Raw genomic sequence first — 14,053 nt, 5'->3', positions numbered from 1 at the left:
TAGATGACATAGGTACTAGATAGGTACTATATAGGTGTTAGGTGTTAAATAGGTGCTATATAGGTGCTATGTAGGTGCTAGATAGGCACTAGATAGTGCTAGATAGGTGTTAAATAGGCACTAGATAAGTGTTAGATAGGTGATAGATAGACACTATGTAGGCACTAAATAGGTGCTAGATAGGCATTATGTAGGTGCTAGATAGGTGTTAAATAGGCACTAGATAGGCACTGTATAGGTGTCAGATAGGTGCTAGATAGGCGCTAAATAGGCGCTGTATAGGTGTTAAATAGGCATGTAGGCACTAAATAGGTGCTAGATAGGCGTTATATAGGTGTTAGGTAGGCGTTGTATAGGTGTTAAATAAGCATTATATAGGCGCTAGATAGGTGCTAAATAGACACTATATAGGTGTTAGGCGTTATATACCCTGCTATATATATATATAGCAGGGTATATATATAACCCCTGCTAATTGGGTAAGAGGCACTTTTTCAAGTGGGTGCTCCTTTTTTTAGCAGGGGGAGAGTAACTGGCCCACCTCCCCCCAGCACTGTCTGTTCTAGTGGCTGTCTGCTGGTATTCATTTGCATCTTTTTAGATTGTGAGCCCTTTTGGGACGGGGAGCCATTTAGTTATTTGATTTTTCTCTGTAAACCGCTTTGTGAACTTTTAGTTGAAAAGCGGTATATAAATACTGTTAATAATAATAATATATAGGTGTTATGTAGGTGCTAGATAGGTGTTAAATAGGCGCTATAGAGATGTTAGATAGGCATTATATAGGCGCTGAATAGGTGTCAGATAGGTGCAGTATAGGTGTTAAATAGGCGTTTTGTAGGCACTAAATAGGTGCTAGATAGGCATTAAATAGGTGCTATGTAGGTGCTAGATAGGTGCTAGATAGGTGTTAGATAGGCATTATATAGGTGCTGTATAGGTGTCAGGTGCTGGATAGGTGCTAAATAGGCACTGTATAGGTGTTAAATAGGTGTTATGTAGGCACTAGATAGGTGCTGCATAGGCACTAGATAGGCATTATATAGGTGTTAGATGTTAAACAGGCACTTTCAATACAAGTAAATACTACCTGGGTCACAGTGATATGTTTTACTTTTGCAGGGTTGCAGGCCTGTGTGTTGCACTGGTGTGTAAATGAAAGGAGATGTTGCATGTTATTTATATGTAGGCAATGCATTTTCCATGGCATGCAGAGATGCATTTATTCTATGCACATTATTGCTACCTTGCTTGACAGCTAATGAATGCATCTTCCCCCCCCCCAAAAAACCCCACATTATTTTCTCTTCATGAAATTGGGGGGGTTTCGGTCTTTGATGTTTCTCCAGACTGATCCTTTCATTCTGCCCACCAGTAGAGATCCCTGACGGGATTGCCCCCTTGAAAAAACAGTCGCCCCCCTCTAGAATCCCGGCTACTGGCCTGGCCCGTCCTGCTGCTGGCAATCTGCGGCCTTCTCCTGCCACCCTGCGGCCGATGCCCTCTCCCCAGATGGGCTCATATCTTGGCAGCCAAAGCCACGCGGGGCGGGCGGGAAGGAAGAAGGTGCCGAGCAGGCTCCCCATCACGCCTGGCCCTGGCCTGCTGCTGTTCTGCCCATCTTCGCTCGCTGGAAACGTGGCTGGGCGGGGGCAAAGCACTGGCAAGCCGGGCAAGCGCCCCCTGCGGGCGCCCCCGTTTTGCACCCAGCTCCCGGAAGAGCTCCGAAGCGGCGCTTACCCGGCCTGCCAAACTCAGCGCTTTGCCCCCCTCCAGCGACGCCACCGCTGCGCCCCCCAGACCGCCCGGGCGCGTCTGCAGCGGGCACAGAGGGGAGCCTTCTCGGCGCCCGGCCTGACCCCCTCCAGCTACGCCCCTGCGCAGCAGCACCCGCGCCCTTCGCAGGCGGCTGCGGCCACCGGACCCCCCGCCAGGGCCGGCCAGCCTTTCGCAGCGCTGCATCCTCGCAGCGGGCTGCGGGCGCGCTCAGGCCCCGCAGGCAGCAGCGTCTGCAGGCGGGGCCGGGAGAGTCGCTGCCAGCCCGAGCGGCGCAGGCGCGGGACTCGGCAGCGCAGCCTCTGCGGAGCCGCAGGGAGGCGCCCGGGAGCCGAGCTCCCTGGACGGGGCTGGGCGGCAGCCTCGACGTCACCTCCCGGCAGGAAGAGCAGCAGCTGCGCCAGCGCCGGGCAGACACGCGGAGGCGGCCATGGAGACCCCGGAGGGTGAGTGCGGCCGGGCCTCCGCCCGGCTCTGGGGTTCCCTCTCGCACCGCCCCAGGACCAGGACAGCCGCTGAATGGGTTGGCCGGAGAGGGAGGACTGGCCCGAGGAAACGTCTCTTGACCCAAGTCTGGGGAACTCCTTGCCACAGGATGTGGTGATGGCGCCTGCCTGGACGCCTTTCAAAGGGGACTGGACCGATGGATGGAGGAAAAGGCTAGCACTGCTGTGCCTTCCTTCTGGGAAGCAGGCTACCCCAGAAGGCCAGATGCAAGCAGGAGGGCCTGCTTGCACAGGCGGTGCTTTTCAACTGACTCCAGTGGGAAGGCTCTGCCTCACCTGCCTCCCCACCCACCGCACGTCCCTGTCTCCTTGGCCATGATCCTTCCCACAATGCACTTGGTCCCTGGAGCAGGCAGTTCTCCTCCAACTCCACACGTGGCAGGCTTAACACCTGGATGTGTGGGCCCTCAGTGTGCTCCCCCTCCCACAAGGGAAGCTCAGCGCTGCACAGGGGAGGTCAGGGCTGGGTAGAACCCCCCTGGGCAGAGGCAGTGTATCTACTGCCAGGGCAAATGAGGAGGAGGAGGCAGTGGCCTCTGCCTCGTGGGTGGGCTTTGCGGTGCCAAGGGTCTGTGATGTCTTTCTTCCTGGGCTGGTGGTCTGGGGCTAGAATTGCAAAGTGGGGGGCAGTTGTGATTAGTTAAACTGCCCAAGACAAGAGGGCTCTTGTTCAACCATGAGAGGGTTTTGCCTCCAGTCGGGAAGGTGTTGGGGTCCAAATATACAACCCCTTTTGGAGAAAAAGATCTGTATTTTTTAGCAGGCAGAACAGGCCCTTTGAGGTGCTGCAGATACTATGCTTCTATGCGGGGATTCTATGCTTCCTTCCTGCCCTCTCTGATCTCCCGTTTTTGTTCTCTCCCCACAGGACCCCTACGCTTTGAGTGCCCTGTGGACTTTGGCCCCTGCCCCTTTTCCCCTGGGCCTGGCTTTTCCCAGGAGACCCTGCGGAACCCTTCCAAGCAGTTGTGGCTGATCCGAGCCCCGGCAAACTTCAGTCCAGACAGGTGAGGGCTGTGGGTTTGTGCTTTGAGTCCTTTGGTGGAGAGAAGGGGCAATATTATTTCAGAAAACCTTCCTGAGCCACCAGTTTAGTATGTTTCCAGAGTGGTTTGCATTAGCCAAAACAGCTGGTGTACACAAGCATGCTAGTAAGGCAGCATTTAATAATCCAGCAGTATTTAAAACTGAACTCACAATACTGCCAGCTGCAAAATTTCAACGGGAGAGTTGCAGAAAGTGGACTTGCACCCCTGCCCCACCTCGGACCCAGGTAACGACTCTTTCCCAGTAGGGTCTTCCCAACACTCATCTGGAATGAGACGCACTGATTGTCATTGAAACGCAAATTATTGTGGCTTCCTTCTCTTGTGCGCAAGCAAGTGAGCCAAGCAAACGATCCCAAACCCATAGCTCAACATGTGCAAAATCCAAATGTTCACAGTTCCAAGTTGGTTCTAACCAGATCCCACAATATCAACCCTTCTTGGCTGTGCCTGTTCCTAACGGTTAACTCTGTGAAATGCCCCACATTGCTGATCTTCCAGTAGTGCAGGTCTCCCACAAACATCCTCAGATTTTCATTGTAGCTGATCCTTTTGTGGCCCAAATCCAGACTGATATACCCCCAAAGGATGGTGTTTACCCCAGTAGGAACTTGTAGGGCAGAGTTGTTGGTTGGGGGGGGGCCGGCGGCAGGGGCTGCAATCGTTCTCTTTCATAGATCATCATTAATACACATCTTGGTTTCCCCTCAGGCTTGATGGCCATGCTGTGCCCCTGTTGGGCTCCCAGATGCTGAAGGTGCCCCAGCCAAATGGGACGCGGAAGAACTACAGCTTTCAAGCAGTCCCAGGAGATCTGGACAGTGCCCATCTGCTGATTCCATCCGGCTGCCAAGACTACCTCACCTGCGCACCCTCTTTCAGTGGCTTGCTGAGCATCTGCGAGAGATTCGGTGATTCTGGTGCCAACCAGCCCCTCTTCCCGGTGGCAGCCAGACTGGCTCCCAAGATCCCCAAAGGCCTCAGGCAACGCTTCCTGCCTTTTGGGGGCCACCCGCAGGGCCCTGTTGTCCGGGAAGTAGCAGAGGAGCCCCCAAGGAAGAAGAAGAAAAAGAAAAAGCGTGAGCTGCACACGGTGGGATACATGGGAGCCCCCGAGGAACCACTGCCCTCAGAGTACAAGCCCAGTCCTGAAGGAGCTTCTGCGGTGCCTGCTGGGGACTTCATGGCACCTGGTGAGGCTGGAGGCTTAAGGGAAGGACAGAGGATTCGGAGGCACAAGCACAGGCGGGGGGAGATGCTGCCGCCGCCTGCTGTTGGCACTGCCCAACAGCCACTGCCTGAGCAAGGCACCCAGCTGAGCAGCTCCCTCGAGGGCTTCTCTCAGGAAGGCCTCTCTTCTGGAGGGGTGACAGACATAAGCCTTAAGAGCAGAAAGAAGAGGAAGAAGCAGCAGCTGAAAAAGGAGGCTGAGGAGTTGCTGCAGGAGCCCAGTTCCCTCCTCCAGCAAGCTGGACTGCAGGTGGCTTGTGCAGCAGAAGGCAGCAGCCCTGGGGCAGAGGAGCTGCTGCCCTGCCCGCCGAAGAAGAAGAAGAAGAAGAGGCGGCAAGAGGAGGAGGCGGAAGCGGCAGCAGTGGACTTAATGGACATTGCTTCCATCAAGCAGGAGGCTGAGGGGGGCCAGTGGGACTTCAGGGGCCTGGAGGGCAGCCTGGGAGAGAGCCTCCCCAGTGGCAGGCACAAGAAGAGGAGGAAGGAGAAGGTTCTGGCAGAGGAGCCACTGCCCTGGGAGCAAGGAGCAGGGGCTGCCTTGCTGGGGCCCAGCCCTGTCCAGCTGGACTGGAAGGACTGGGCTGAGCAGGGCCCAGGGCAGGAGGGGCCAGGGCTGCCTGGCGAGGAGGGGGCCAGCCAGAAGCACAAGAAGAAGAGGAAGAAGCACAAGAGGGAGGCTGCTGAGGAAGAGAGCTGGCCTGCCTGAGGCAGGGGTGGGAGGACTCCCAGCAGCAGCCACCTCCCCCCAGCTGGGCCTGCTTTGCCTCCTGGAGAGCCTTTCGGCGCTTGCTGGCCTCCCTGTGGGACTCCATACACCAGTCCTGGCCCCCTGCACAGGCCTGGGCTGCCCCTCATGCGCTTGGCCTTTTGCTCTCAAACACGCTCCCTTCCAGAGGGCTGTTTCCTTCTTTGCTCCGCTCCACAGGCGCCCAGATTCGTGGCCTGGGTCAGCTGTGCTGACCCATCTCCTGTGGCATGTGGGGTTTCGTCCAAATGCTGGTGCCTGTATTAGGAGTGGGGTGTGGAGGCAAAGGACTGCCAGGCTGGAGCTAGAGGACGGGCTCCTGTGAGCCGAGGAGAGGACCAGGTCTTCCTCTGAAGTGGAGGTGCCACTGCTCAACACCAGTGTCCGGGTCCCAAGTTCCCCTTGTAGAGCTGAACTGGAAATACACCTCGGCCCTGTGTGTCACTCTGTGTTTGTGTGTGCCTCTTTCCAGGCCCCAATTCCAACAAGGAGCCTCCTCTCAGTTCCCACCATTTTTGGCGCTTTTATTTTGGGGGAGGGTGTGGAAGTCCTCCTGGCACTGGCAAAATTGGGTCTCCGTGCTGAGCTTCCACTGGGCTTTTCAGACCAGGCTCTCCTTGGGCAGGAGGTGCAGGGCTGAACTCCTCTCTGGTGCGCACATCCCCAGCCTTGCTCCTAGCTCCTCTGCCGGTCAGAGAGGCCGCTGGTCTGTGGGGCCTTTGAGGAAGGGCTCGTGCAGTATGTCGAAGAGCCTCTTGGCCTGAGGGAGAGAGTTGCAGGGTGAGAGAGGGAGGCAGAGCAGCTCTTGGAGGCTTTTGTGCAGGAGAGCGAGCTCTGTGCGGGGCCTGTGCTTGGCCAGGGCTCCTTCCAAGCCTCCTGTGGCTTCCTGCTCTTTGCACACGCTACTTTCTCTTCCCCCTGGCAGCACAACTTGCCCCCAGTGTCCTGCAGGCTGTCGCGGCCACATTGGGCAGGGCAGGGTACTTGGAAGGTGTTGCCAGGGCAACAAACCTTTCCCCCTCTGACAAGGTTTCCATGTTTGGCCATAGTAGGGAAGTGAGGCCTTTAGGCCATGAGCTCATTAAAAGGTCTACAAAATATTTCACCCTGCTTGAAGCTGAACGGCAGCTTATTTGAGGGTGGGGAGCAGTTGTTTCTTACCTTCTGGGGCCCGATCCCTGGGCAGAGGGACAGATCCTCCTTGGAAGCTTGAACGATGTTCGCCAGAGACTGCAAGCCATGGAAAGTCCTCAGAATTAGGTTGGGCAAGGGAGGCAGAGTGAGCTCAGAGGGTGAGATGCAAGGGCCCCAGAGAGCAACCAGAAGAGCCTGGGACTCAGAGAAGTCCAAGCCAGGAAGTGAGCCATGCCAAGACAGTGTGGGGCTAGAGAGAAGGGTTGGAGGTCCAAATGAAATGATTTCTAGGCAAGAGTTGGCTTGGGAGCGAGACATGCAGGAGGAGAAAGAGTGGGCCGCAAGGGGTGGGTGCTCTGAGCCTCTCTGGATCCCCCCATCCCCCACAGAAAAAGAAAAGTGTCTCACCCCAAAGGTGGAGAGGAGGCTCAGCGTATCTGTCTTGTTCACAGACTTCACGCTAGTCAGGCAGTCTGTGACCTGGAGGAAGAGAAAGAAGTCCGATCTAGGTAACTGTTGGGTAAACCTCAGAGGCAAGAAATTCACAGCATCACTTCAGCTGGATGCAGCCAACAGAAAAGCCGCGGAGGCAGCTCAGGCTTCCTTTTGGGGGGGGGGGCATGAGTAAAAGGGGCCAAGCCATCTGGCAGGAAAGGAGGGTGCAAGCTTTTCTGAGCACCACATCCCAATACTGCAGCACCGCCTTACCCCTCCCTCTGGTCAAGGGGGAGATCAACAGGCATGGAAAATCAAATGCCAGAGTGAAATAGCTGGGGACCTGGCAAACCCATGGCAGAGCATTCTGTGATGGACAGCAGTAGTGCAGAAGTGGAAGGCTCTTACCCTCGACAAGTAGTCCTGGTCTACTTTCTCCTTCAGCAAGTCAGCCGGCTTCTGTTCATAGGCTTTGTATGTCTCTAAGTAGCGTCCAGCCTCCTCAGGGCTATGGGTGGCAAAAGGAAAGCCAGGGTTGGATCCAGGGTCCATTGCCACTGGTGAAGAACCCCACCTCTGAGCAAGCCCCGTCAGCACATTTTTGGTGGGGCGTTTTCCCTGGAAATCTGCCTGACAACAAGGACTAAGACTTGACTTTCTAAAACAGCTTCAACACATCTGTTACTAAGTATCCAGAGCAGCAATGTTCAGCCTTTTTCATCTCACGACACACTGACAAGGCAGTAAAATTGTCAGGGCACAGCATCAGTTTTTTGACAATTGACAAGGCACTGACAGCAGGGGCTGTTAGTAGTAGCCTTACTAACAAATGATCACCTGCAGTCACACTAGAGTGCCACAGCACAGTGGTTGAAAATGACTGCCTCCCCGGATACACAAGTACAAGTGTCTAGAGCAGAGGTAGGAAACCGTCTTGTGTTGGAAGACTGCATTAAGTTAGCTGTAATCTAATAAGGCCGCATTCAAGAAGCTTCCGTTAGATATATTAATATCTAGATGTATCAATTGGATAGACTTCACGCTGATTACACAGAAGGAGGGAATGGCACACAGTTCTGCATGAAGTGTCTTCAAAAACCGGTGCGGTTCAGACTCCCCCCTTTCAGTCAGGCTCCTGGACAGGCTACAGCTGTTCTTCACAGGCACCATTCCCTAAGTTTTACTCCCCCCCCCACTTATCTGAGCGTAATGGAACATTCCATGATCTTTGCTTTAAAACCTGCCCTTCTCTTATCTGTGAGATCACCTTATAGGTGAGCATCTACAGTACATTCTGAAGTCCCATTAGAATGAAATCCTGAGCATAGCAGTGTTCAGATAGCCCTTATGACTTGTGGCCCTCAGTTGGGACTTGTTTTACTCCTCGGTATTTTAAGATTTAAAAAAATAATTAAAAAAACCCTATTAATAAAAATAAAAGGGTTTGTTCTGCAAAATTTGGATTCACTCAAAAGGCGACACTTAATGGCCTATTCTGGAGCCAAGACTAGCCGCCTTAGGTGCCCTTCGGGGAGAAAGGCGGAATACAAATCCAATAAATAAATAAATAAATAAGACTGCTCGGGCCTGCCCCTCCCCCTCCCCCCTGCGCTCTCAGCACTTTTGTTCCTCACCTCCAGGCAAGGATCAGGGTGCAGTCGGCAAGGATGCAGATCTTGGCCAGTTCCTTCAGCGCTTGCTGCGGGTCTTTCTGGGGGAAGCAAGAGAGGCCACTCTTGGTCTGACAGAGAGAACAGGGCAGAGGCAAAGCAAGGCAGTGGGGGGGAGGGCTCCCAGAAGCCAGTGCCAGAAAGGACCAAGTTAGCACAGGGTTTGGGAGGGGGGGTGCTGTAGGCTGTGCCCACGGCCCTGGGATATCTCACCACATCGACCTGAAGCAGGAGCACCCGCAGCATGTACGCCTTGCCCAGCACCCGTAGCCGCTCATGGATGTAGTTAGGGTTCAGGTTGTGGTACCGGAGACTGCGTGTGGCAGAGAAAGAGACATGGGGAGCTGCTGGGCTGAGTCAGGCCCTTGGTCTGCCACCCTGGGGCAGACGCGGCTTGGCGACAGTGGCTTGCCAGGGATGTTTCTCTGCCCTAACTGAAGATGCTGCCAGGGACCTAACCTGCTGGGACCCGCTTTTCAAGCCAGCTTGGCTTTGCCCCGGGGATGCGGCCCCATCTGGGAGAGACTGAGCCTGGCAAACTAACTGCTCAGGATGGTTGCGTTCTTCTCAAAAGAGAGGAACCACAAGAGGGAAGACATCCCCCCCCAGCACACACACACAGGGCTAGCACTTCACTATCACATCATTGCGCCACAGGCTGAATTGGGAGGGGGAGAGAGCCCCTTCCATGGACCAGCACAGCAGTCACATAGGGTCAGATTAATGGTTCAATACTTGGCTCCAGCCTTCCTTAATCCTGACCCACAGACACATACAAGGCTGCTGCGGCTGAAATGTCATGCATTTATTTGAGCTGAAACAGAACACCTGGCTAAGGCTGCAATCCTGTATGCACTTCAATGGGAGTAAGTCCCTATGGAACTCATTGGGGCTTACTTCTGAGTAGACATGGCTAGGATTATGTTGCAAGTACCATTATAAATAACAGGGCCAGCAAGGGCAGTTGTCGGGGTTGGGTGCGTGCAAAACATTTAGTGTGAATCATGCTCACCTGAGGAACAGGGCACAGGTGCTCTGACCCAGCAAGTAATCTGGTACTATCTCTCCAAACTCCCAGGGCACGTTGCAGACAAACTTCAGGATGGGATTTCCTCTCTGAGGAAAGAAGGGGAGATGTGTGACTGCACAGCTGAGGCAAGGGCAGTGCCCCCAGGAAGCAGAGGGGCGGAAGGTGCTTTGTGCCACTCTCCCTGCCCTCACTCACCTGACGGGGGCTGACAATGATACTGTTGTGCTTGGCTCCTGGTTTCAGTGCTGGGTTCGGTGGGGAGTCCTTCTCTTCTGTAGTGTTCTGCACAGCCCTGCTGATCTGGTCTTCAGCCTGCAGAGAGGGTGTCCCTGATGCAGTGTTGGCTGCTGGGGGGCTGCTGGTTGCAGTGCTTACCGATGAGGCTGGTCTCCCCTGAGGAGCTGAGGAGGCAGATGCCTGCCCAACAACATAGTCTGCATAGGATGTGCCCCCTGGCACCACTGTGGGGGCCTCAGGGGCTGGAAGGAGCCTTGCTGCAGAGGATGGCTTGAACAGCAGTTTCACCTGAAAATGGGAGATGGTTTACCGTTAATAGCTTCACTGAAGATCTGGAAGATGTCAGATCCCATCTCTACTGGATTTTCCACCATGACATACTGTCATTGTACTCACTCTCTCCCACAGCCAGGCCCATTTGTCAAGATCAACAGGGATCCCATAAGTCCCTTTCCCACTTTAAGCCACAGCTTGCTTGTCTTTCATTTAATCTTAATCGCAAACAGTATCAAGAGTAAGCACAGGGCAGAGCACCTGGCCACAAATGTTCGGAGTCCAGCTGATGCACTGAGGGAGACTGAGCGCCTGCCAGGAGGAGATGCCCTCCTCCAACCCCCCAGAAACCCCCCAATGTACCGGGGCCACATCTTCGTCTTGCATCTTCACGCTGAACTTCTTCCTTCCTCCTGAGGCTTTCTCTGGTGCTTGGGGCTCCATTTCTCCACAACCTGCCAAGAGTCAAGAACTCACAGCGCACGAAGATCAAGCAAACTTGCCCGAGTGAGAGGAGAGGAGCCAGGCTGCACATGTGCACCGAGATCACATGCCTGTAAACATGGGGCCAGAGTGGAACTGGAAGGATCTTATGAAACAGCCCGCTGTCCAGCGCCAGAGCTGGCACTATGTACGAAAAAGAAACATGGCTGAAATACAAGACACAAGCAGGTTGAAACTAGCATGAGAACCAAGCAGCATGTAGCACATGCAACTAGATAACTTTCAGCAAACGTCAGCAGCCCCTGCATCAGCAGTAGGTCAAGAAAAGCCAAAGATGACCAGATAGACAAGGCCTAAAGAATTCAGAAAGCCTAGCCAAAAGGGGAAGGGTGTTGAGGTGGGTAGGAAAGTAGGTGACCGCCATGTGTAAGAGCTCAGCTCCTAAGGGGGCAGAAAAACACCTGCATAAGTGCCTGTACAGATACTGAGGCCCTGCCCTGGAGGGAGGCAGAGACTGGCCTGCTTGCCCCTCGTACAACTTCTTTGTCTCTCTTCTGCAGAACAAACTTGGAAGCCTTCCAAACTTGTGGCGTTTTTTTATTCTGCCATCACAGGGACGGACCATGAGCTCCCACACCCGGCTTGAGCAGTTTAGCCAACAATATAGGCTGATGGGTTCTGAGCTGTCTGTGACAGACCAGGAGAGGGATGGGGGGGGTGGACAGGTCGATGAAAGTGTCGACCCAATGTGCAGCGGCAGTGAAGAAGGCCAATTCTATGCTTGGGATCATTAGGAAGGGTATTGAGAACAAAACGGCTAATATTATAATGCCGTTGTACAAATCTATGGTAAGACCACACCTGGAGTATTGTGTCCAGTTCTGGTCGCCACATCTCAAAAAAGACATAGTGGAAATGGAAAAGGTGCAAAAGAGAGCGACTAAGATGATTACGGGGCTGGGGCACCTTCCTTATGAGGAAAGGCTACGGCGTTTGGGCCTCTTCAGCCTAGAAAAGAGGTGCCTGAGGGGGGACATGATTGAGACATACAAAATTATGCAGGGGATGGACAGAGTGGTTAGAGAGATGCTCTTTACACTCTCACATAACACCAGAAACAGGGGACATCCACTAAAATTGAGTGTTGGGAGAGTTAGGACAGACAAAAGAAAATATTTCTTTACTCAGCGTGTGGTTGGTCTGTGGAACTCTTTGCCACAGGATGCGGTGATGGCATCTGGCCTGGACGCCTTTAAAAGGGGATTGGACAAGTTTCTGGAGGAAAAATCCATCATGGGTTACATGCCATGATGTGTATGTGCAACCTCCTGATTTTAGAAATGGGCTATGTCAGAAGGCCAGATACAAGGGAGGGCACCAGGATGAGGTCTCTTGGTATCTGATGTGCTCCCTGGGGCATTTGGTGGGCCGCTGTGAGATACAAGAAGCTGGACTAGATGGGCCTCTGGCCTGATCCAGTGGGGCTGTTCTTCTGTTACGTTCTTCATGCCTTGGGGCCCGGCTCCCCACACAGCATTCCCAGAAGTCGTATCCCTAAGCGGGGTCAGGGGTGGGGGATGCGCTGTGTTCCTAGCGCACATGGAGGCAAATGGTGGTGCAGGAGCACAGAGGTACAGGCAGAACCTGCACCTTGCCCCTTTGTGGCTTGCACAGGGAAGGAGGGGGGCAGCCAGTCTGTGCCAATGGGAGATGAGCAGTCTGTGATAAGTGGGCAGGGAGGCAGGTGAGGCACAGCCTCCCCAACCGAGTCCTTGGAAAGGCACCTCCGCCACTGCTGCCATGTGAGGTGCTCAAGCACACTCAACCCACGCTCTGCTTCACCTGCCTCCCCACCCACCACACAACCCTGGTCTGTATGCTCCTTGGGGGCAGAGATCTGCCCAGAGATCTGCCCCTTTGTGGCCTGCACAGTGAGGGGGGCAGCCAGTCCGTGCCAATGGCGGACATGCAGCTTGTAAGCTCCTTGGGGCAGAGACTGGCCCACTTTCTGACGTCACACACAGCAGAAGTGGCTCAGGGGTCATAACCTTGTCATTCCTATGGCAACCCAGGGGGCGGGAGCATCCAGCTCCTACCCTCTAATTGGAGGAAAGCACAAAGCACCGAGCCTTTTGATTGGCTGCTGCTTGGCCAATGGCGGGAGCTCACCTGCCTCCAGCGCATGCGCATCAGCTGCAGCCCAGACAGGCCTTTACTGCGCCGGGACCATAGAGTTAGCGACGTAAGGCGCCGAGCGACCCCGAGTTGTCTTCAGCCGGTCCCGCCGCCCTTCTAAATCCGCATAATGGAGGCTCTCGGAAAGAGCGGGTAGAGGAGGCGGGGCCGCGGCCGCTACTTCCGAACTCTATGGTTCCGCCAGACGGAGAACGGCCGCTCTGGGCATCGCGCTCCGTGGTCTCTATGAGGGTGACCGCTCTCTCCCTCCAAACTCTATGTGGGTGGCTACTGCCTCTCTGGGCGCGTCTCGCTTGCTCCCGTGAAGCCGGAAGTGACACTTAAGCCCCGCCCCTTGGGGAATAGGCCTCCCTGCCAGGGCGCCCTCTGCTGTCTGGAGGATCGTCCTGGAAGCAGCTTGTTGGTGGGAGTGGGGGGCAGGTACAGGCAGTGCTGGTCTGCGGAACTCCTTGCCTCAAGGTCTGGCAGTGGGCACGTCTCAGTGGCTGGCATTGGGTGCTTGCAGGGCCATCTAAACAGGTCCACCTCCCGCTCAGCCCCTGCAAGAGCAGTGGCAGTAGGGGGACGCTGGGCCTTTTGTTCGTGTGGTGAGGTGGTGGCCTGCGGAACTCCTTGCCACAAGGTCTGGCAGTGGGCACAGCTTCAACGGCTGGGCACCAGACTGGCGGGGGGCTGTCGGCACAGCGCCACCTTCTGCTTCAGCCTCTGCGAGGGAGCAGTGGCAGGAGGGGGGAGGTGCCTCAGGGCCATGGGGGGGGTGTAGCCTGTTTCCAACACCCCACTCAGTTGTGCTGTGCAGAGGAGACACGACTGCCAATCCTGCCTGTCACTGCAACATTCTGAGATGTTCTTTGGCTTCCAAAGGGGCACCACCTTCTCCAGAAGAAAACCACCAAGCCTTCAACTGCAGCAGAAACTCCACAAAGCGGCCCTAAAAGGCCCTGCGCAGTTCCTTTTCCTAAGCTGCCCTCCTCTGAACATTAACTCCCATTGAGACGCAGAGTGCCCCCTCCCTGTGGTGGGGGCGGGCTCACATCCTTCTAGCATAGCAATTGTCAACCTTTTTCATCTCATGGCACACTGACAAGGCACTAAAATTGTCAAGGCACACCATCAGGTTTTTGACAATTTACAAGGCACACCCTGTTGCCAGTGGGGGGGGGGGGGCTCACATCCCCATTGGCCCTATTAATAAATGATCTCCCAAATTCCTGTGGCACACCTGTGAACCACTCCCAGCACACTGTGTGCCATGGCAGTGGTTGAAAATGGCTTATACCATAGTCTTTCGAGACTGAAGGTTGCAACCAGCAGCTCACAGTTGAAAACAG

At 54.7% G+C, this 14,053-nt stretch overlaps 2 protein-coding genes across 2 annotated transcripts; one reads left to right on the top strand and one right to left on the bottom strand.

Annotated features, from left to right (window-relative positions):
* The first annotated feature begins 2,160 nt into the window (after positions 1-2,160).
* Positions 2,161-5,619, top strand: POLR1G (RNA polymerase I subunit G). Its single transcript, XM_066638964.1, has 3 exons — positions 2,161-2,222; positions 3,151-3,289; positions 4,040-5,619. Exons 1-3 carry the CDS (start codon positions 2,207-2,209, stop codon positions 5,262-5,264), a joined length of 1,380 nt encoding a protein of 459 aa, XP_066495061.1. The 5' UTR covers positions 2,161-2,206; the 3' UTR covers positions 5,265-5,619.
* Positions 5,620-5,802: 183 nt separating this feature from the next.
* On the bottom strand, positions 5,803-12,876 carry ERCC1 (ERCC excision repair 1, endonuclease non-catalytic subunit). Its single transcript, XM_066638965.1, has 10 exons — positions 12,701-12,876; positions 10,446-10,541; positions 9,768-10,097; positions 9,555-9,658; positions 8,756-8,855; positions 8,507-8,583; positions 7,281-7,380; positions 6,846-6,917; positions 6,465-6,533; positions 5,803-6,063 (listed from the first exon to the last, which is right to left on the bottom strand). Exons 2-10 carry the CDS (start codon positions 10,524-10,526, stop codon positions 5,995-5,997), a joined length of 1,002 nt encoding a protein of 333 aa, XP_066495062.1. The 5' UTR covers positions 10,527-10,541; positions 12,701-12,876; the 3' UTR covers positions 5,803-5,994.
* Positions 12,877-14,053: the final 1,177 nt, after the last annotated feature.

Source organism: Tiliqua scincoides, chromosome 10 (genome assembly GCF_035046505.1).
Source record: "Tiliqua scincoides isolate rTilSci1 chromosome 10, rTilSci1.hap2, whole genome shotgun sequence".
NCBI lineage: Eukaryota > Metazoa > Chordata > Lepidosauria > Squamata > Scincidae > Tiliqua > Tiliqua scincoides.
The sequence above is the reverse complement of the archived record's forward strand: the minus strand, read 5'-3'. Positions and strand labels throughout refer to the sequence as shown.

What these genes read in the sequence shown, in the direction of transcription:
- POLR1G (XM_066638964.1), top strand. An exon ending in GCAAACTTCAGTCCAGACAG is followed by an intron (nt 3,290 to 4,039) that starts GTGAGGGCTGTG and finishes GTTTCCCCTCAG; the next exon opens with GCTTGATGGCCATGCTGTGC.
- ERCC1 (XM_066638965.1), bottom strand. Translation starts at nt 10,526, where the DNA reads ATGGAGCCCCAAGCACCAGAGAAAGCCTCAGGAGGAAGGAAGAAGTTC. An exon ending in TCCTGCTTCAGGTCGATGTG is followed by an intron (nt 8,584 to 8,755) that starts GTGAGATATCCC and finishes TGCTTCCCCCAG; the next exon opens with AAAGACCCGCAGCAAGCGCT. An exon ending in ACCAGGACTACTTGTCGAGG is followed by an intron (nt 6,918 to 7,280) that starts GTAAGAGCCTTC and finishes CTCTTCCTCCAG; the next exon opens with GTCACAGACTGCCTGACTAG.